Source organism: Giraffa tippelskirchi, chromosome 5, assembly GCF_054371585.1.
Source record: "Giraffa tippelskirchi isolate mGirTip1 chromosome 5, T2T-mGirTip1v1.2.pri, whole genome shotgun sequence".
Lineage (NCBI taxonomy): Eukaryota > Metazoa > Chordata > Mammalia > Artiodactyla > Giraffidae > Giraffa > Giraffa tippelskirchi.
Genome location: NC_137279.1, coordinates 41,928,030 through 41,951,644, shown reverse-complemented (window position 1 = coordinate 41,951,644; position 23,615 = coordinate 41,928,030). Strand labels below are relative to the sequence as shown.

The following is a 23,615-nucleotide window of genomic DNA, read 5'->3' as shown; positions in this document are numbered from 1 at the left end:
CCGGGACGGGTCTCCGTCTCTAACTCTTTTGTCTCTCTTTTTATCTTTTATAATTTCTCCTACCTCTTTTGAAGATAATGCTCTGTCTTTGTGGAAGCCTGACGTCCTCTGCCAGCCTTCAGAAGTAGTTTTGTGAAGTTTGGTCAGCGTTCAGATGTTCTTTCGATAAATTTGTGGAGGAGAGAGTGGTCTCCCCATCCTATTCCTCCGCCATCTGGCGGTAGGCCGGGCATGAACTCCGCGCAGCAGCCTCCTCCGGCATCCCACTTCTTCACTTTTATAGTCCAAAGTCAGATCAAAGGTCAGAGAAAGAAAATAAGGGAGTAGGATAAGATTTTAAAAAATCAACTGGAAGCTTTGCATTCTAAGGATATAGTCTAGGAAAAGCCTACAGTTGAATTTAAAATCCCTCCACATCTATACCAATTTAGACGGTAAGAAACATCATTAGAAAGTGTATTTTTTAAAAGTGTAATATTAGGTTTAAGTGGCCAGTACTTTATTACTTTTTTATAGTATCAGTTTTTTACTGCTGCTGAACAAATTAACACAGATTTAGTGGATTAAAACAACAAAACTCTGTTATCATATATTTCATATCAGAAGTCCAAAATGAATGTTACTGGGCCAGAATTAAGGTATTGGCAGGGCTCACTTCCTTATGAAGTCTCTGGGGAGAATCAATTTCCTTAGTTGGCCAGTACTTTAAATGGGGCTAAACATAGGCTGACAAGATGCTCTTGGTAAAGTAGATGATAAAAATGTTTACTTCGAATGAAGTTTTCTTAATATGAAAAAGGGAAAAATACATCTTGTGAATTTTGGAAAAAAAAATAGTGTGAATAAACTGTTAGGGAAACGGTATGTGTTGGAGAAGAAAATGAGGAAAGATAGTTAAATATAAACCTGGGTTTATTTGCAAAGCTTTGATCTTGATAAACAGCACCCTCTTAAAACAAATACCTCTCCAGGGAGCTCATGACGTATTTGTTTCAAAATCTAGGCTATAGTCCAAATGATTTCACATTCTAGGAGAAATTGTTGGTTTAGCATCCATTGTACTGAGTGTTAATATAACACACCAGAAAATATTGTCAGCTATTAAGAAGAGGTCAATATATAATTACTCAAACTAGGCCTTAATAACTAGAAATTTATAAATAAGTCTGTTATTTCTTTGAATTCTATAAATGATTAACAAATAAATATTTGTTTAACTAAATTGGAAGACTCCAAATATGATCTATTCTTTTTCAAGAAAGGTGATTATTAGAAATGATTAATCTGTACTAAATAAAAAGATTATGTCTATACTTATGTTTGAACGTTGATGTGTTTGTCATAGGTATTCTGTGAGCTGGATGAAGGTGTTCTACTACCAAAATAGAATAGTGCTCTAGTCCAAAATTATAGGAAAAAATTAGACCAGTGCAAATAATTTTCCCAGAGAAGGCAATGGTAACCCACTTCAGTACTCTTGCCTGGAAAATCCCATGGACGGAGGAGCCTGGTGGGCTGCAGTCCATGGGGTCGCTAAGAGTCGGACACGACTGAGCGACTTCACTTTCACTTTTCACTTTCGTGCATTGGAGAAGGAAACGGCAACCCACTTCAGTGTTCTTGCCTGGAGAATCCCAGGGACGGCAGAGTCCGGTGGGCTGCCGTCTACCGGGTCGCAGAGTCGGACACGACTGAAGCGACTTAGCAGCAGCAGCAAATAATTTTCCCAGTTTACAGTTTTTCTCCCATTAACTTTAATTTAATTTCATTGTCAAAAAAGGTGCTCTTTGGGACATGTTTCAGGGACACTGAGTTGTATAGCTGATAAGTCTTTTCTTTTTACACTGGCTATTTACAGACTTCATGGTACACCCAAGCACCACCCATAGCGAGGTGAATGGCTTTACGGTATGCATTCTTATACTGTTGATGATTATACCTCTGTTTTTGCTTTTTCTCCTACTTCTGACATATGCTATTTAGTAGTATTTTATGTTTTAAACAGTCATAAATCTTTTGGAAGAACCAGATGAGAGATATATAAGTCCATTCATATGTATATAAAATTATGTTGTGTTTAGTCATCTGAGTTTTATTTTTTCACTAAGAGCATGGTGCTGTCCAATTATGTTGCCTCCTGAACAAGTGAAAGTCTTTGATTTAGTATATTAGCTGATAGGAGGGAAGAAAAGATTCTTTATATTATCTGGAAAATATCAAACTATACATTCATCACCAGCTGATAAATTTTTAAAGACCTATTTGGTTCATTGCAGAAAAGTATAGTCTTCATAATACATACTACCATCTAACCATTCTATGAGCTGACTGACCCTTCTTCCTAGTTTAGACTCTGGCACAACTTATTTACGACTCCCTTTTTCAAGCCTTCTTCATTGACAACCAATTCATTTTTTTTCCTGTAAATTTTTACTTAGTTCTGTTTTTTAAATTACTATGGATAATTTACAGTAATTTTAAGCCCCATAACAGGCCTGTGGACTCAGGATGTAAACTACTGTTAAATAGTCTCTACCTCTGCGAAGAGCATAATTAGTTCAGTTAAGTCCACAGATGAAAGTCAACTCAAGCTGTTCAATTCTGTGTTTAACCTGGATAATTAAGGCTTGACCTTTGTGTGAATGGGCTTGCCTGGTGACTCAGATGGTAAAGAATCTGCCTGCAGTGTGGGAGACCCAGGTTCGATCTCTGGGTTGGGAAGATCACCTGGAGAAGGGAATAGCAACCCATTCCAGAATTCTTGTCTGGAGAATCCCACGGACTGAGGAGCCGGGCAGACTACAGTCCATGGGGTCGCTGCTGCTGCTGCTGCTGCTGCTAAGTCGCATCAGTCATGTCCGACTCTGTGCGACCCCATAGACGGCAGCCCACCAGGCTCCCCAGTCCCTGGGATTCTCCAGGCAAGAACACTGGAGTGGGTTGCCATTTCCTTCTCCAATGCATGAAAGTGAAAGTGAAGTTGCTCAGTCGTGTCCGACTCTTAGCGACCCCATGGACTGCAGCCTACCAGGCTCCTCCGTCCATGGGATTTTCCAGGCAAGAGCACTGGAGTGGGCCGCATGGGGTCGCTGAGTTGGACACAACTGAGTGACTAACACTTTCACTTTCACTTTTCTTTCTGGGAGAATATCTTCAGAACTCTGGCTAGGAATAGTTGAACCAGACAGTCATTTTATTTGCCATGTCCTACTGCTGTTACTGCCTCTAGTTCATAAGTCCATAAGAATTTGGGAGAATTAAGCATTCAGAATTTTACATAAAATAACTCTCTATTAGGAAAAAAAAAACCCTGCACGATAAAAACGGTGGCTTGGAACCCTCAGATATTTTTAAACATGTGTTAGTCCAGTTGCCTTAGGGCATATGTCGATTATATAACCAAAATCCACTGCCCCATGACTTGCTTCTTTTGGACCCCTCCAGAGAAATAAAGGGTGAAATATTCATGGCTCTTTGGAGGATCCAAACTATTTGATGAATGCCTTTTCCCTGAGTTTGCCAAATAGTCCTGAACTCAAAATAGGGTGATTATTCAAAGTTATTCTAAAAAGAGACATGCAGTTTGTAATTTCTTTTAAGAATCTGAAAAAACCCTAGAGAATTAATTCCATATTTTCCCCTTGCCCTTGCATATTTGTGATACACTCATGGCCCCTCTTTTCTAATTCTCAATTAAAATAATTCATCATGTTTTGGATATTATCTGTTAGTTTCCTCTTCCAAGTCATGATTCTACTGCAAGTCATTTAACTCCTTTCAATAGCAGCCAGTTATGATAAAGCAAGCAGTAGACTATGTTATGTCAGTGAAAAAAGTACTACATAGCAAAGGTTGTGATTTTATCTCAATGACTTCAAACTGCAAACATAAAAATATGGATATGCTTCTTATTTTAAAATAAGAGGGGTTTCAGTATTTCTACATAGCATCAGATATAACCCAAACATCTCACTGATCCCCAAATGAGTATATTTCAAATCAATTAATAGTCCTTATTAATCAATATTCATGTCTACCTGTCTGGGAGATGAATCAAACATTATAATTTCCATTTTATGAAAGAGAAAGTAGACTGAAAGAGAAGTTGGGTATCTGATCATCTGGTTTCTGGTTTCAGCTCTGACATAAACAAAGCATAGCATCAGGCAGGTTGTCAAAACTTTGTGGCCTTAATTTTTTTCTTATATAGGATGACAAAGCTTGACCTCATGCTTCATTCTCATCTCTTCCTCTATCACTCCTATTATTTTCTTGCCCCTATTATACTTCAGTAAAATGGAAGAGATCCTGCCCATTTGTTTGGTAGAGGGACCTAGGAATAGCTACATAATTTGTGGGACCCATTGCAAAATGAAACTGTGAGACTCCTTGTTAAAAAATTGTTAAGAAAAAAAATTATTAAGAATTTCAAGAGGGTGACCACAGAGCATTAAACTAAACACAGGGCCCTTCTGGACATGGAGACTCTTTGTAACTGAGTAGATCATTTTACACCTCTGAGGCTGGTCCTGAAGAGACCGAAGGAAATTTTCCTTCTCATTTTGACACAATCTTTTGCTCTTAGGCCTTCCCTAATGGCTCAGATAGTAAAGAGACTGCCTGCAGAGACCCAGGTTAGATCCCCCTGGAGGAGGAACTGACAACCCACTCCAGTATTCTTGCCTGGAGAATCCAATGGACAGAGGAGCCTGTTGGGCTATGGTCCTGGGGTCACAAACAGTTGGACACGACTGAGCAATTAACACTTTCACTTTTGCTCTTAACAGAATGAAAGCAAGAGAAATTTTGGTGGAACAGTGACATGAATCATGCAAGAGAAGCAATAATCCCATTATTAGAAAGACAGTGTTTTAGACTGACCAAGGTGACGAGATAGGGGGCTCTAGACTCTCCTTCCTCCCACAGATTCACTGAATAAACAATTTCACAGGGGTCCATTTCCCTTGAGAGAAATCTAGAAAAAAAACTGAGTGATCCCTACACATTGGGTCACTGAGAAAATACCCACATCCAAAGGGGTAGGAAGGGCAGAGAAAAACATTCACTGCAAAACCCACCCCCAGCATAGTGCCTTTCAATCAGGAGAGACTCCCCCCTCCCCCCCCAATTCTCAGTTCTCCCTGTGAGCAAAGGTTTGGATCACACGCCTAGTGCCTCAACTTTTGCAACCGCCCACCTGAGGAATGGGAATGCCCAAATCACCTAGCTGAGTCAGTGGAGTTCAGCATTTCCCAGGTCCCACAGGATCTTAGTAAACAGAGAAGGAGTGGTTAAAGGGACCATGAACACCCCCTGCAGTGACACCCCAGGGTCAGTGCAAAGGGAGCAGTCAGAACCTCCCATCTCCCAGTTTCTGCTAGAAGGGATTTCACTGCATACTTCCCCAGCTGCTGCCTGAGGGTCCAGCTTCTAATCAGCCTGGATATGGATGCTATCTGGGATCCCAAAAGCCTAAAAGGGCTGGTGGGTATTTCCCCTACATTCTTATTCTGGCTCACAACGACAACAACAAAAAGCAAGTCACCAGCTTCTCCCTTGAAATTTGTGCACCAACTTTAGAAACTGCCACTTGAGAAGTGTGTGCTCAAATCACATGGCTCTGATATCCAACAGGGCTTGACAGTCAGAGCCCCACAGGACCATAATAAAATTAAAAAAAGCAGTTTTCTAACGGGCAGGCAAGCACTTTTTGTCGCTATTCCCGCTCATGGCCCAGCACAGAGAGAATAGGCAAAAACATTCATCTCCTAGTTTCTTCCTAGGAGGGATTTAGGTGTATACTTTCTCAGATGCTATTTGAGGTTCTGGCTTCTAATCAGCCTGCCTGTGGAAGCTGACTGGGGTCCTCCCAGGAGCCTGAAAGAGCTGGTGGGCATGTCCTCTGCTTTCTCACCAAGTCTCCAGTTTCTCCCTGGAAGAAACATACCCACCCATGTAGCACACCAAATATTATGGCTGCCCCTTGAGGGACTGGCTCCCAAGGCACCGAGCTCTGGGTACTGATTTGGCTTGGCCATTATGAGTCCCCCAGGACCAAGAAAATGAAGAGGTAGCTCTACATGGGTGCACAGATACTATAAGAGACTATTCCCTCTGGCTCAGAAGAGTGAGTAGGCAAAAACACCCATTTCCAGGTTTCTCCCTGATAAGTCTATACTGCATATCTAATGTCCCAACTTTCTTAGTTGTTGCTTGAAAGTCATGCTTCCAATTATCCTCTGTCAATGAAAGTGAAAGAGGAGAGTGAAAAAGTTGGCTTAAAACTCAACACTCAGAAAACTAAGATCATGGCATCTGGTCCCATCACTTTGTGGCAAATAGATGGGGAAACCATGAAAACAGACTTTATTTTGGGGGGCTCCAAAATCACTGCAGATGGTGATTGCAGCCATGAAATTAAAAGACACTTGCTCCTTGGAAGAAAAGCTATGACCAACCTAGACAGCATATTAAAAAGCAGAGACATTACCTTGCTAACAAAGGTCTGTGCTGTGGTTTTTCCAGTGGTCATGTATGGATGTGAGAGTTGGACTGTGAAGAAAGCTGAGCGCCGAAGAATTGATGCTTTTGAACTGTGGTGTTGATGAAGAGTCTTGAGAGTCCCTTGGTCTGCAAGGAGATCCAACCAATCTATCCTAAAGGAAATCAGACCTGAATATTCAATGGAAGGACTGATGTTGAAGATGAAACTCCAATACTTTGGCCACCTGATGCAAAGAACTGTCTCATTGGAAAAGACCCTGATGCTGGGGAAGATTGAAGGCGATAGGCGAAGGGGACAACAGAGAATGAGATGGTTGAATGGCATCACTGACTCGATGGACATGAGTTTGAGAAAGCTCCGGGAGTTGGTAATGGGTAGGGAAGCCTGGCATGCTGCAGTCCATGGGGTCGCAAAAAGTCGGACACAGCTGAGCGACTGAACTGAGCTGAACTGAGAGCTGATAGGTAAGGCAGTTAATAGTCCTCCAGGACCCTAAACAGCCATGTGGGCATTTCCCACTGCCTTTGGGACAATGGCAGGTCTTAGCACCTGGCAATCTACTGGGAGCGCTAGAAACAAAGAAAGTGGCTTGGTCAATCACAAAAGTTTAAGAGGCAACCAGGAGCTCAGGCTAGGCTGACTCATGAGGTTCATCTCCTACAGGAGGCAGTCTTTCAAGACTGGAAAGGTGGCTGTTTTATCTGATACACAGAAACAAATGCAAAGAATCAATAAAAAGGAATAAGTGAGAAAATACATTCCAAACAGAAGAACAAGATAGATATCCAGAAACTGACCAGATAGCATCACAGTTTAATTCTACCACATTAGAATTAATACCAATCCTTCTCAAATCCTTCCCAAATATTGAAGAAGGAACATTCCAAACTTATATTACAAGGCAAACATTACACTTATACTGAAGCCAGATAGGGATACAAAAGAAAATTAGAGGCTAATATTCTTGATGAACATAGATACAAAAATGCTCACCAAAATTTTCATAAACTTAACAGTACATTAAAAGGATCATATGCTATGATCATGTGGGATTTATCCCTGGTTCAACATTTGCAAATCAAAATATGATATACCACATTACAAAAATTAATGATAAAAATCATATCTCAATAGATGCAGAAAAAGTATTTGACAAAATTCAATATGTTTCATGATAAAATGGATTCCCTGGTGGCTCAGACAGTAATGATTCTGCCTTCAACTCAGGAGACCGGGATTCAGTCCCTGGGTCGGGATGATTCCCTGGAGAAGGAAATGGCAATCCACTTGAGTTTGCCTGCCTGGAGAATTTCATGGACAGAGGAGCCTGGTGGGCTACAGTTCACGGGGTCACAAAGAGTTGGACACGACTGAGCGACTTTCACATTCATGATAAAAACTCTCAAGTTAGATATAGATGAAATGCACCCCAGCATAATAAGAGCGTATCTGACAAGCCCACAACTAACATACTCAATGGTGAAAAACTGAAAGCTTTTCCCGAAGATCAGAAACAAGAAAAGGAGCCCATGTTCACCATTTCTGTTCAACACACGGAAGTTATAGCTGGAGCAATTATGCAAGGGAAAAAGAGGCATTCAAATCTGAAAGGAAGAAGTAAAATTATTTGCAGATGATATGATCTTATATTTAGAAAATCCTAAAGGCTCAACTAAAAAGCCGTTGGAATTGGTAAATAAGTTTAATAAAATTACAGGATACAGGATCATTATACAAAAACTAATTGCATTTCTATACACTGACTTGTTCTCTGTACAATGAACTACTGAAAAGAGAAATTAAGAAAATAATCCCACCTATAACAGAATCAAAAAAACAAAAAACTTAGGCATAAACTCACTCAAATAAGTGAAAGATCTGCACACTGAAAAGTATAAAACATTGAGAAAAGAAATCAAAGACAATTAATTAAAAAATATTTTCTATCATGGATTGTAAGAATGTATATTGTTAAAATGTTCATACTATGCAAAGCAATCTACACATTCAATACAATTCCTCTCAAAATTCCAATGGCTTTTTTTCACAGAAATGTAAAAAGCAATCCTTAAATTTCTACAGATCCACAAAAGCCAATGAATTGCTATAGCAATCTTGAACACAAAGAGCAGAGGTGGAGGCATCACACTCCCTGATTTCAGCTATATCATAAAGCTGTAGTAATCAAACAGTGGGTGCTTCCCAGGTGGCTCAGTGGTAAAGAATCTGCCTGCCAACGCACGAGCCACAGGAGACATGGGTTGGATCCCTGGGTTGGGAAGATCCCCTGGAGGAGGGAATGGCAACTCACTCCAGTATTTTTGCTGGGATAATCCCATGGACAGAGGAGTCTGGCCGGCTATAGTCCATAGGGTCGCAAAGAGCTGGACATAACTTAGCAACTGAGAATACGTACACACACAATCAAAAAAGTGTGGAATTGGCGTAAAGACAGACACATAGACCAATGGAACAGAATTAAAGCCAAGATAAACCCATGAATATATATGGTAAATTAGTTTTTGACAAAGGCACCAAAAATATCCAATGGGGAAAGGATAATCTCTTTAATAAATGGTGTGAAAACTTGATATCCACATGCAAGGGAATGAAATTGGGCTTCTATTTTTCACCATTCACAAAAATCAGTTAAACATGTATTAAAGGCTTGAATGTTAGACCTGAAATCATGAAACTTCTAAAATAAGATACATAGGATAGCTCCTTGACATTTGTCTTGGTAATGACTTTTTAAGATATGACAGCCAAAGCACAGGCAGCAAAAGCAAAAGTAAACAAATGGAATTTACAAAACTTAAAGTTCTGTACAGCAAAGGAAACCATCAACAAAGTGCAAAAGAAATCTATGAAACAGGAGAAAATATTTGCAAACCACACAATCAGTAAGAAATTAATATCCTAAATATTTACAGAATTCATAGAACTCAAGAGCAAAAACACCAAATAACTGAATTTAAAAATAGGCAAAGACCTGAATAGTCCTTTTTCAAAGATGACATATAGATGGTCAACAGGTATATTAAAAGATACTCAGTGTCACTAATCACCATGAAAATGCAACTCAAAACCATAATGAGGTATCACCTTACACCTATTAGAATGACTATTATCAAAAAGATAAGAAATAACAAGTGTTGGTGAGGATGTAGAGAAAGGAAACCCTTATACACTGTTGGTAGGAATGTAAATTGGTGCAGCCACTATGGAAAACAGAATGGAGAGCCCTCAGAAAATTAGAAACAGAACTACCATATGATTCAGCAACCCCACTTCTGAGTGTATGTCCAAAGAAAAGAAAACCACTAGCTTGAAGACAGAGCTGCACTTCCATGTTCATTACAGCATTTTCACAGAATCCAAGATATAGGAATACTCTAAGTATCTATAGATGAATGAATGGAAAAAGGAAGTGTGGTCTGTATACACAATGGGGTATTATTCAGCCATGAAAAGAATAAAATCTTGTCATTTGTGACAATGTAGATGAATCTGGAAGGTATCATTCTAAATGAAATAAGCTAGACAGAGAAAGACAAGTACTGCAAGGTATTACTTACATGTGGAATCCTTAAAAAAAGTCAAGCTTATAGAAATAAGGAGTAGAACGGTGGTTGCCAGGGGCTTGCTGGTAGAGGAAATAGGAAGAGGATGAAAAAAGCTACAAATTTGCTGTTCAGTTCAGTGGCTCAGTGGTGTCCGACTCTGCGACCCCATGAATCGCAGCACGCCAGGCCTCCCTGTCCATCACCAACTCCTGGAGTTTACCCAAACTCATGTCCATCGAGTCGGTGATGCTATCCAACCATCTCATCTTCTGTCATCCCCTTCTCCTCCTGCTCCCAATCCTTCCCAGCATCAGGGTCTTTTCCAATGAGTCAACTCTTTGCATCAGGTGGCCGAAGTATTGGAGTTTCAGCTTCAACATCAGTCCTTCCAGTGAACACCCAGGACTGATCTCCTTTAGGATGGACTGATTGGATCTCCATGCAGTCCAAGGGACTCTCAAGAGTCTTCTCCAACACCACAGTTCAAAAGTATCAATTGTTCGATGCTCAGCTTTCTTCACAGTCCAACTCTCACATCCACACATGACTACTGGAAAAACCATAGCTTTGACTAGACGGACTTTTGTTGGCAAAGTAATGTCTCTGCTTTTTAATATGCTATCTAGGTTGGTCATAACTTTCCTTCCAAGGAGTTAGTGTCTTTTAATTTCATGGCTGCAGTCACCATCTGCAGTGATTTTGGAGCCCCAACAAATAAAGTATGACACTGTTTCCACTGTTTCCCCATCTATTTGCCATGGGACTGGATGCCATGATCTTAGTTTTCTGAATATTGAGCTTTAAGCCAACTTTTTCACTCTCCTCTCTCACTTTCATCAAGAGGCTTTTTGGTTCTTCTTCACTTTCTGCCATAAGGGTGGTGTCATCTGCATATCAGAGGTTATTGATATTTCTCCTGGCAATCTTGATTCCAGCTTGTGCTTCTTCCAGCCCAGCATTTCTCATGATGTACTCTGTATATAAGTTAAATAAGCAGGGTGACAATATACAGCCTTGACATACTCCTTTTCCCATTTGGAACCAGTCTGTTGTTCCATGTCCAGTTCTAACTGTTGCTTCCTGACCTGCATACAGGTTTCTCAAGAGGCAAGTCAGGTGATCTGGTATTCCCATCTCTTTCAGAATTTTCCACAGTTTACTGTGATCCACACAGTCAAAGGCTTTGGCATAGTCAATAAAGCAGAAATAGATGTTTTTCTGGAACTCTCTTGCTTTTTCGATGATACAGCGGATGTTGGCAATTTGAACTCTGGTTCCTCTGCCTTTCCTAAAACCAGCTTGAACATCTGGAAGTTCACAGTTCACGTATTGCTGAAGCCTGGCTTGGGGAATTTTGAGCATTACTTTACTTGTGTGTGAGATGAGTGCAATTGTGCGGTAGTTTGAGCATTCTTTGGCATTGCCTTTCTTTGGGATTGGGATGAAAACTGACCTTTTCCAGTCCTTTGGCCACTGCTGGGTTTTCCAAGTTTGCTGGCATATCGAGTGCAGCACTTTCACAGCATCATCTTTCAGGATTTAAAATAGCTCAACTGGAATTCCATCACCTCCACTAGCTTTGTTCGTGTGATGCTTTCTAAGGCCCACTTGACTTCACATTCCAGGATGTCTGGCTGTAGGTGAGTGATCACACCATCATGCTTATCTAGGTCATGAAGATCTTTTTTGTACAGTTCTTCTGTGTATTCTTGCCACCTCTTCTTAATATCCTCTGCTTCTGTTAGGTCCATACCATTTCTGTCCTTTATTGAGCCCATCTTTGCATGAAATGTTCCCTTGGTATCTCTTATTTTCTTGAAGAGATTTACTGTTAAGATGATTAAATTCTGAGGACCATCAGTATAGCATGGTGACTACAGTCAATAACATTGTGTTGTATAATTAAAATTTGCTAAGATTAGATCTTCAGTATTCTCATTTTTTTAAAAAAAGTAGCTGTGTGGTGGTGGGGATGTTAATTAACTTGCTGGTGGGAGTCCTTCTACGATGCACACATATATCAAACCCATGTATACACTCTAAATATATTTCTGTTTTATTGTTCAATTATGCCTCAAAAATGAAAATTTTTAAGCATAAAAGAAGAAAGTCAATGTTTTGTGGATGTTTGAAGCTTTTGAATACCTTCTTAATGCTCACCCCACTCAGAGGGGCAATAGGTAACTCTGGGAATTAGTATCTGAAGAGGCTCCCAATGACTTACATCTCCTAGAACCACCTTTGTGTCGTGACGTCCTGCATTGAGTCTAGACTGGCCTGTGACTTGTGTGAATGAGTAGAATACAGCAGTAGTGAGGCTGTGCCAGTTCTGGGCTTTAAAAGGACTGGCAGCTTCTGCTTCCTACCTCTGGAACTCTTTCTTTTGGGAGCCTCTATCGTGGTGTAAGAAGTCTAGCTTAAGTGTTGGAGGCACCAAGTGAACAGACCATGTGGATAAGCCATGTAATGAGGAGAGAATCTGAAGTTACTTGGAGAGGGACAAAGGACCAGCTGTTCCAACACTGAGTTGAGTCTCCTGATGACTAGAGACCCCAAATAAAGTTAACTGTGCCCAGTCAGCCTACAGAATCAGGAGAGTTAATAAATCTGTGGTTGTTTTAAGCACTAAGTTTTAGGGTGGTTTGTTCCACTAAAATAGATAGCCTCACCAGTGATTCTCTCTCATGTGACTTAGAGGCTACCAGCAGGTTACCCAGTCTCACAGTATCTGTAAAACCGTGAGATGGTTTTACAAATTCCCAAGGAAAGGAGTGCTTGAAAGGGGAAGGGAGAGGAGAAGGAGGAAGAGAGAGGTAGAGGCTGGGGCCATAAGGAGAAGGGCACTGAGAGAATTTTGACTGTTTGCCTGGAGCCAGGTCTAGCAAAAACAGCTGTATTTGGACCAAGAATTCCGATGCTCTGTTTGACAGGTATTGGCCTTCCTTTAGGGGAGCCTATGTTTGAAACAGTGTGCCATGCATTTAATAGTACCAGCTAGAATACAGTTAAGGTTACACGTTCAGCCATCCCATATTTATTTTAGATCTGTCCTATTAATGATCCCTAACCCTCAACATCAATGTATGCAATCAGTCCCAAGGGAAACCAGGCCAGCATCACAAGTCCAGCGGGACCACTGAAAACATGCTTACTTATATCTTTATTCCTGGAGGGTCAGAACGATCATTGTCATGTCAGTGACACAGGGCATTTTAAGTACTCGTCCTTTCATGCAGTAAGATTGTTTTTTTTCCTCCATTGTCAAGCTAAGCAAAATATTTAGAAATACTGTTTTTTTTCCTATACTCTTAAATCATAGCTCTTTTAAGGGAAAATGTAGGAATGAAAGTTATCTGGGTTTATGTGTGATTAAAGGAAGTAATACTTCTTTTATTAATGTGTATAGCATTTAAGAAAACTATAATAAAGAATGTTAATTATATGAATATTACTTTATATAGAATATTTAATCAGTGAAAGAGAAACCTTTTCTTGTTGGTTCTTGGTGTTTTCTTATCTATATTCAAATTAATGCAGAAATAGTAGTCATCATCTTACTTAGTGGTTATCAGGAGTTATATCATAAAGGTTTCACATATAAAATTTTATTCACTAATAGAAAAAAGAGAAATAATGGAAAAATTTTAATACTTAAAATAGCTATAAAATGCATTGCCCACTCTAAGTGGTTTGATATCTTTGAGTCCCTCCTATCTTTTTGCATGTTCAATTCTAGTAAATATCACAGCCAAAGAGTTCCAAGCGAAGTGCGATACTCTGATTCCATGTTTTAGGAATGATGCGTATAAACCTGGAGATGATTGGCGGGTTGAAAAAGTTCTTCACATGTCCTTTGACATTTTTATTTCCTTCGAATATCTGAAAGGAAAATATGAGAAAATCTTTAATGATGGCATAATGTGTATGGAAATCTTATAACTGAAACTAACATAATATTGTACATCAACTGTATTTCAGTTAAAAAAAACTTACAGGTAATTTTTTATCTTTTTTAGTTCAAACTGTGGATATCAATGAACACATACAACTTATCACAAAGATGATCCTCAATCAATTATGAAATCTAACTCCAGACATACCTCTTTAGGAATAGCACCTCTCCACTGATCTGAGTTGAAATAGGAAAAAATAAAGAAATCTGATATGGTGCTGTGAAGCAGCCACAAAAACATCTCCACCTTTAGCCCCTTTGTAGTTATGTGACTTTGAGCAAATTACTTATAGACTTCGATTCTCCGTTTTTTCCTCATTGGAAAAATGGGGATAATAGATTTTACCTAGTAGAAGTTGTTGTAAACATTTTAAGAGCATGTCAACATATGACAAGTGTTTATTAAGTGCCAGATAATGAGCATAAAAATGCATGGTTGCATTTTATTTTAAATGTTAGTAATAGCTATTATTAACATTTAAAATAAAATGCAATCATACATTTTTATGTATTAATATCCTTTCTGTCATATGCCCTACATCCTCAACTAAACTGTGTTTGAAGTGTGCTTTTGTCATTCCCAGAAAGTTTCCCAAGATTTACACACTTCAGAGACTGAGTCACTATTTGTTTATAAAAATGATGTTTACCCTACTATGAGAACATCCCGATACAGTGAGAAATAAACCAAACCAACTGAAACAAACCAGGGGTTTAGAGAGAGAAAGAGAGATTCAAACCCATTAACTGAGATAAGGGCTGAGTCCATGATGAGCATCCAGTAAACATCCATCCCCTACTCCTACTCCCTCCTACTGGTTTCAGCCCAGTTCCCATTCCTGGAATATTTGGTTCATCTCCTTAGCTTTGCCTCTAGTGAGACGTTAAATCCACATAGCTAGGAATTTAAGAATATGATGGAGTAGTTCATCTTGCAAGAAATTAATCTCCTCGTGGGGAAGGATAACAATTGTTTTCTGCTGAATAACAGTATGGCATAGAAAGGCAAATGGCCATAGGTATTTGATCAGCTGTGAATAACAAGTATGTCTAAGCTAGTGCTAATATGGTAGGTTTTCTAGTCCCCTGTTATAGATTGTACGTTTGTGTCCTTCCAAAATTCATGTCTTCAAACCCTCATCCTCAGTGGGATGGTATTAGCAGGTGGGGCCTTTGGATGGTGATTAGGACTAGGAACGGGGGTAGGGCCTTCATAGCATCTCCCTCTCTGTACACACACCAAGGAAGGCCATATGAGGGCACAACAAGGAAGACTGCCCTCACCAAAAACCCGCCCATGGTGGCACCCTGATCTAGGATTCTAGCCTCCAGAACTGTGTGAAATAAGTGGTTTTTGCTTGTCACCCAGGCTGTGGTAATTCATTACACAGCCCAAGCAGGCTGAGATGACCCTTTCACCATCTTCCTCAGTCAGAGACAGTTAAACTTCACACCATCCGCTGTTGTTCTCATTATTTCGTAGGTGGCTCAGTCAAAGCAGAAAGATAGTATACGTAGTCCCTGTCCCAAGACCAGGTACAGGACTTAGAAGACTTAAGGAGTGATGCACATCAATACACACTTATAAAATACAAGAGCTATTTGCAAATTTGCGATACTGTTCTCATCATAGCAGTTTTCAAATTATTTTCTTTTTGCCAAGATCTCCCGGTACCTTGTCCACCATTGAGGATTTCTCCCTGTAAGGTTTCCAGTCCATTCCCTGATCACTGTAGTGGATGGTGTAGCTCTTCACATACATTTCAGAGGACAGAGACTTGCAACCTTGTGTTACAATTGCAGTTATCTTCTTGATTTTCAGCAAATCAATTTGTAACCACTGATTGTTGTTGTTTGCCTATGAAAATGATATAACAATGGATAAGACAGATGTTAAAACCTTTGCTTATTTTTAGACCGAGATACTCAGAAATGCACTGAGGTCAAAGGATTTCTTTTCTGTCTCATCCCTGAGAATTCCCTTTCTCCTAGAATCCTTCCCTGTCCCTTCTCATTTATCATTGGCATATTTAGAAGCTTCTGGAATATTTTACACATTGTACAATAGTTATTTGTTTACTTGTATTCCTTACTCTTTGAGGGCAAGGACTTAGCTTTGTTTCCAGGTACTTAACACAATGTATGGCACACAGATGGAGCTCAAAAAATAAATATATTTTATCTGAGAAAAAAAAATAAATTGCTAAATTATCTGTAAATATTTTTCTCTTAAGCAAGTTGGTTTAATGAGAAATCTTCCAGCAAACAAAAGCCCAGGACCAGATGGCTTCACAGCTGAATTCTACCAAAAATTTAGAGAAGAGCTAACACCTATCCTACTCAAACTCTTCCAGAAAGTTGCAGAGGAAGGTAAACTTCCAAACTCATTCTATGAGGCCACCATTACCCTAATACCAAAACCAGACAAAGATGCCACAAAAAAAGAAAACTACAGGCCAATATCACTAATGAACATAGATGCAAAAATCCTTAACAAAATCCTAGCAAACAGAATCCAACAACATATTGAAAAGATCATACATCATGACCAAATGGGCTTTATCCCAGGGATGCAAGGATTCAACATCCGCAAATCAATCAATGTAATACACCACATTAACAAATTGATAGATAAAAACCATATGATTATCTCAATAGATACAGAGAAAGCCTTTGACAAAATTCAACATCCATTTATGATAAAAACGCTCCAGAAAGCAGGCCTAGAAGGAACATACCTCAACATAATAAAAGCTATGTGTGACAAACACACAGCAAACATTATTCTCAATGGTGAAAAATTGAAAGCATGTCCCCTAAAGTCAGGAACAAGGCAAGGGTGCCCACTCTCACCACTACTATTCAACATAGTTTTGGAAGTTTTGGCCACAGCAATCAGAGCAGAAAAAGAAATAAAAGGAATCCAGATTGGAAAAAAAGAAGTATAACTCTCACTGTTTGCAGATTACATGATCCTCTACATAGAAAACCCTAAAGATTCCACCAGAAAATTACTAGAGCTAATCAATGAATATAGTAAAGTTGCAGGATATAAAATTAACACGCAGAAATCCCTTGCATTCCTATACACTAACAATGAGAAAACAGAAAGAGGAATTAAGGAAACAATTCCATTCACCATTGCAATGAAAAGAATAAAATACTTAGGAATATATCTACCTAAAGAAACAAAAGACCTATATATAGAAAACTATAAAACACTGGTGAAAGAAATCAAAGAGGACACAAATAGATGGAGAAATATACCGTGTTCATGGATTGGAAGAATCAGTATAGTGAAAATGAGTATACTACCTGAAGCAATCTATAGATTCAATGCAATCACTATCAAGCTACCAACGGTATTTTTCACAAAACTAGAACAAATAATTTCACAATTTGTATGGAAATACAAAAAACCTCGAATAGCCAAAGCAATCTTGAGAAAGAAGAGTGAAACTGGAGGAATCAACTTCCCTGACTTCAGGATCTACTACAAAGCCACAGTCATCAAGACAGTATGGTACTGGCAGAAAGACAGAAATATAGATCAATGGAACACAATCAATTTACCCAGAGATAAATCCACGCACCTATGAACACCTTATCTTCGACAAAGGAGCCAAGAATATACAATGGAGAAAAGACAATCTCTTTAAAAAGCGGTGCTGGGAAAACTGGTCAACCATTTGTAAAAGAATGAAACTAGAACAGTTTCTAACACCATACACAAAAATAAACTCAAAATGGATTAAAGATCTAAATATAAGACCAGAAACTATAAAACTCCTAGAGGAAAACATAGGCAAAACACTCTCCAACATAAATCACAGCAGGATCCTCTATGACCCACCTCCCAAAGTATTGGAAATAAAAGCAAAAATAAACAAATGGGACCTTAATTAAACTTAAAAGCTTTTGCACAACAAAGGAAACTATAAGCAAGGTGAAAAGACAGCCTTTAGAATGGGAGAAAATAATAGTAAACAAAGCAACAGACAAACAATTAATCTCAAAAATATACAAGCAACTCCTGCAGCTCAATTCCAGAAAAATAAACGACCCAATCAAAAAATGGGCCAAAGAACTAAACAGACATTTCTCCAAAGAAGACATACAGATGGCTAACAAACACATGAAAAGACGCTCAACATCACTCATTATCAGAGAAATGCAAATCAAAACCACGATGAGGTACCATTTCATGCCAGTCAGAATGGCTGCTATTCAAAAGTCTACAAGCAATAAATGCTGGAGAGGGTGTGGAGAAAAGGGAACTCTCTTACACTGTTGGTGGGAATGCGAACTAGTACAGCCACTATGGAGAACAGTGTGGAGATTCCTTGAAAAACTGGGAATAGAACTGCCATATGACCCAGCAATCCCACTGCTGGGCATACACACCGAGGAAACTAGAATTGAAAGAGACATGTGTACCCCAATGTTCATCGCAACACTGTTTATAAAAGCCAGGACATGGAAGCAGCCTAGATGTCCATCAGCAGACAAATGGATAAGAAAGCTGTGGTACATATACACAACGGAATATTACTCAGCCATTAAAAAGAATACATTTGAATCAGTTCTAATGAGGTGGATGAAACTGGAGCCTATTATACAGAGTGAAGTAAGCCAGAAAGAAAAACACCAATACAGTATACTAACACATATATATGGAATTTAGAAAGATGGTAACGATAACCCTATATGCGAGACATCAAAAGAGACACAGATGCATAGAACAGTTTTTTAGACTCTGTGGGAGAGGGCAAGGGTGGGATGATCGGGGAGAATGGCATTGAAACATGTATATTATCATATGTGAAATGAATTGCCAGTCCAGAGTCAATGCATGAGACAGGGTTCTCGGGACTGGTGCACTGGGATGACCCAGAGGGATGGGATGGGGAGGGAGGTGGGAGGGGGGTTCAGGATGGGGAACATGTGTACACCCATGGCAGATTCATGTCAATGTATGGCAAAACCACTACAATATTGTAAAGTAATTAGCCTCCAATTAAAATAGATAAATTTATATATTTTAAAAAATATATAAAAAAATAAAATACTATGATGGTGTAGTATAAAATGTATTGCAGTATACATTAAGTGCAAATACTGTTTGATTCCCCTTATACGAGATGCCTAGAATAGTCAAAGTCATAGAGTCAGAAAGTATATTGATAGATGCCAGGGGCCATAGGGTGAGGAGGGGTGGGGAAGGGAAATAGGGAGTTAATATTTAATGGGGACAGAATTTCAGTCTAAGGTGAAAAATTTGGGAGATGGATGATGGTGAGAGTTGCACAATAATGTGAATGTACTTAGTTCATTGAACTATACAGTTAAATATGGCTTAAAATAGTAGGCTTTATATTATGTGAGTTTTACCACAATGAAAAGATAAAAGAATTAAATACTACTATGATATTATTGAAGAGTTATCTGGGAAAGAACTAGATAGTATACTCTCTCTTACTTATTTTAGAAAAGCTCCAGTTTTATATCCATTGCTAATGTCAAATAGGAGAAGAGATCCAATTTCTTCTTTTATGACATTTCAAATAAACATGTTATTTGAGAGACTTGATAAAGCTACACCCAGGGCTGGACATGCCATAGTAGTTGTCTTGTCTCTGGCCTAAATAAAATGCCTAATCACATGTTTGGCATCAGGTGCTTGGAGAAAGAGAATCAGAAATACTAACTGAGTTTTGGAATAACTTGAGATTAATTTTCATCTTTGGGAGATTTTTCCTGCCCCATAGTCTCATTTGGGCTTCCCTAGTGGCTCAGTGGTAAAGAATCCACCTGCCAATGCAGAAGATGCAGGTTCGATCCCTCGGTCAGGAATATCCCCCGGAGAAGGAAATTGCAACCCACTCCAGTGTTCTTGCCTGGAGAATCCCAGACAGAGGAGCCTGGTGGGTTGCAGTCCATGGGGTCTCAAAGAGTCAGACATGACTTAGCGACTAAACAACAACAACCTAGTCTCATTCAATTCTATATGAAATAACCAGTATATATTTTCTCAACATCACTCATATGTACATGGCTGTATGTGTATACACATATGTATGTATATGGATAGTCACGTTACCGTATTTTTAAAGCAAATTAATTAAATTTAAATGTACTGTATTAGATAATTTGGGTTAATTTTGTAACATCCTATAGCGACATCTGCTGGTGTTTTAGTGTGTCTTCAAGGTTATATTAATGATACAGAATGCATATAGGTAACTAGAGGATTTTTGTGGGTGTATATCTTTTTGTCTCTACCATAAAAGAGATAGAGACGCTTGTGCGCATACCTGCACGTGCCTGGCTTAGACTTTCAGCCTCTCTAAAGAAGCTCTGTAAAAGACATTTTATACTAATTGAAGGTTAAGTGAAACAAATAGTTCTGACCTATAATTCCCTGGCTGCCTTGCATGGCATGTGGGATCTTAGTTCCCTAACCAGAAATCAAACCCATGCCCCCTGCAGGGAAAGTACGGAGTTTTTGTCTATATTACAGGGCTTTTCTGGTAGCTCAGCTGGTAAAGAATCCACCTGCATTGCAGGAGACCCCAGTTCGATTCCTGGGTCAGGAAGATCTGCTGGAGAAGGGATAGGCTACCCACTCCAGTATTCTTGGGTTTCCCTTGTGGCTGAGCTGGTAAGGAATCTGCCTGCAAAGTGGGAGACCTGGGTTTGATCCCTGGGTTGGGAAGATCCCCTGGAGTAAGGGAACAGCTACCCACTCCAGTATTCTGCCCTGGAGAATTCCACTATACAGTCCATGGGGTCGCAGAGTCAGACACGACTGAGTGACTTTCACTTCATTATTTATATTATAGAAATTAAATAAAAATGTTATACAACACTGTCACTTTTATTACGTTAATTTCTGTGGCTCTCAGTTCTTCCCTTTTGCACAATTGCAAAATGAGTGCTTGGGTTGCTTCAGATAGTACAAGGAGCACAGATCTGTTTATTTGGAGAGTAGGATTCCTGATTCTGCCACCAGGCTAAACTAAAATTATTTAACCTCCTTTGTGTTTAGACTTGGCTACAATCCATAGAGTCACAGAGTCGAATACGACTGAAGTGACTTAGCATGGATGCATGTGTTTAGACATAAAAGGAAAATCTGGACCAGATGCTCTGTAAAAACCCCTTGCCTTTCTAACATTCTGTGACTCTATGGTAGTTGAGAAATGAATTTCAGGGCACAGATATTGGTCCCCGAGACTATCCAAATGGAGTCTGTGCTAAGTCTGTTCAGTGTGTTTGACTCTTTGTGACTTTATGGACTGTAGCCCACCAGGCTCTCTATCCATGAGATTCTCCAGGCAAAAATACTGCAGTGGGCTGCCATGCCCTCCTCCAGGGGATCTTCCTGACCCAGGGATCAAACTTCCATCTCTTATGTCTCCTCCATTGGCAGATGGATTCTTTACCACCAGCACCATCTGGGAAGCCCTAAGATGGGGTCCAAACTCTTTTGTTTACTCCGCTTGCACCATACAACTCCCTTTTCCTTTCTGGTGGCCTAACTTAAGATTAGGACACAGAATTTTAAAGAGAGTCCAGGGAATTGGAGTGTAGCTTTCTTAAGAGAGGGGCTTCCCTGAGCTATCAACTGATAGGTCAGTTGATAAAGAATCTGCCTACAATTCAGGAGACCCCGGTTCAATTCCTGAGTCAGGAAGATCTGCTGGAAAAGGGATAGGCTACCCACTCCAGTATTCTTGGGCTTCCCTTGTGGCTCAACTGGTTAAGAATCTCCCTGCAATGTGGGAGACCTGGGTTCGATCCCTGGATTGGGAAGACCCCTGGAGAAGGGAAAGGCTACCAACTCCAGTATCCTGGCCTGGAGAATTCCATGGACTGTATAGTCCATGGGGTCACAAAGAGTTGGACGCGACTTTCACTTTCGTAAGAGAGGGTGTTAGGTGGATAGAAAATAGGGAACTTGGCTTACATTGATTGACTGGACTGTTCTGATTTCTTATGGCATTCTGATTTTCCCGGTCAGTTAAAGAATGAAATAAATATGAGTCAATATTAATAGTTACCCTAGAATTAAGTTACCTTAATTGCTCAATGGGCTAACATCTAGGGCAATATAACTCTCTGTGAGATGTTTGTAAAACTTAGATCACAGATTTAAAAACCTGGTTTGGCAGCATTTTATCATGCCACCAATGTAAAGGAATGTTACAGAGTTCTGAAAAAATGGGAACAAAAAAATTTAAATGACACTCAAGAAAATAAAGGATAGTGCTAGATTGTGGAGGGAACCAAAGAAGAGAAGATGGTACAAATCAAAATCATTTACTGCTAATGTAAGTTGTCTCAATCAGGAGCTGGCAAAATGCAGCCCAAGGCCCAGTCTGGCCTACTGCCTGTTTTTGTAAATAAAGTTTTATTGGAACACAGCCATGCTCATTCATTTACATATTGTTGATGACTGCTTCCTGCAACAGTGGTAAAGTTGAGTAATTATGACAGAGAATGTATGGCTCACAAAGCCTAAAATATTATCTGGCCCTCTGCAGAAAAGTTTTGCCCGCCCCTAGTCTAAATCAAGACCACAGAGATGATAACTTCTCTCTGAGCTAAAACTGTCAAGACAACACACATCCTAGTTCTCAGACATAGGATCATACTCTGTAGAAACAAGGGAAGATCTTCTGGCTTCCCAGGTCCCCATGTTCCCTGGAGTGAGGGCCTATGCTTTCTTCAGAAAGACTGAGAGAACTCCATTCACAGGGGACATTTCACCTTAGCTTGCCAGGCATTTACACGGCCCTGGGCATCAAGACGTGCAAGGAAGGGTTCCCAGTAATCTCCCCACCAAGACTTTTTAAACGAGGAAGCGGTGATTTGGTTGTTTTCTATCTTTCCATTTTCCATACCCAGCGGTGTGGAGCATCCTGTCAAGAGAAAAGTAATATGATTATTTACACTCCACCGATACTTCTTGTGTGGTATTTAGTACTTCAGCGGAGACAAATAATATTAATTCTAAGTAACAACAAAACAACCATCACAGCAATGTTTTCAGTCTATACATGTATTACTTAATGCTCTTAAATAGCTCCATTTTACAAATGAAAAAACAAGCACAGCAAGAAAAAGAAACTTGACTAAAGTAACACTGCTAAAAGAATCAGAAACTAGATTTGAGCCCAGGCAGTCTGACATCAAATGCCATGTTCTAAACATCTGAACTCATTTCCCTCCTTCAGAGAGTCATGGAAACTTTGGTCTCTGCTTTGAGGTAGACAATACTAAACATCTATGTATATAAGTGAAAGTGAAAGTGTTAGTTGCTCAGTCGTGTCCTACCCTTTGCGACCCCATGGACTGTCGCCTGCCAGGCTCCTCTGTCCTTGGGATTCTCCAGGCAAGAATACTTGAGCGGCTAACCATTCCCTTCTCTGGGAAATCTCAATCCAGGGATCAAACCCGGGTCTCCTGCATTGCAGGCTGTTTCTTTACCATCTGAGCCACCAGGGAAGCCCCTATGTATATAAAGTGTCACAGAGACAAGACACTTTGTTCTTGCTAGTAAGTCATGTAGACATTTTCTTGAAGTGAT

The 23,615-nt window shown here is 39.6% G+C and overlaps 1 protein-coding gene and 1 long non-coding RNA gene across 4 annotated transcripts in view; one reads left to right on the top strand and one right to left on the bottom strand.

Annotated features, from left to right (window-relative positions):
* LOC145506023 (uncharacterized) overlaps window positions 1-23,615 on the top strand; it is a 287,451-nt gene that overhangs the window by 24,312 nt on the left and 239,524 nt on the right. The gene's annotated exons all lie outside the window — the stretch shown is intronic.
* The window catches only part of F5 (coagulation factor V), a 79,863-nt gene continuing 69,908 nt past the window's right edge, over window positions 13,661-23,615 (bottom strand). For all 3 annotated transcript variants that reach the window (XM_081489575.1, XM_081489574.1, XM_081489576.1), the window contains exons 23-25: window positions 22,796-22,947; window positions 15,699-15,881; window positions 13,661-13,950 (exon numbers count right to left, since the gene is read on the bottom strand). In XM_081489575.1, the coding sequence (XP_081345701.1) occupies window positions 13,804-13,950; window positions 15,699-15,881; window positions 22,796-22,947 (482 nt within the window). In that variant the 3' untranslated portion in view covers window positions 13,661-13,803. The remainder of the gene's footprint in view (window positions 13,951-15,698; window positions 15,882-22,795; window positions 22,948-23,615) is intronic.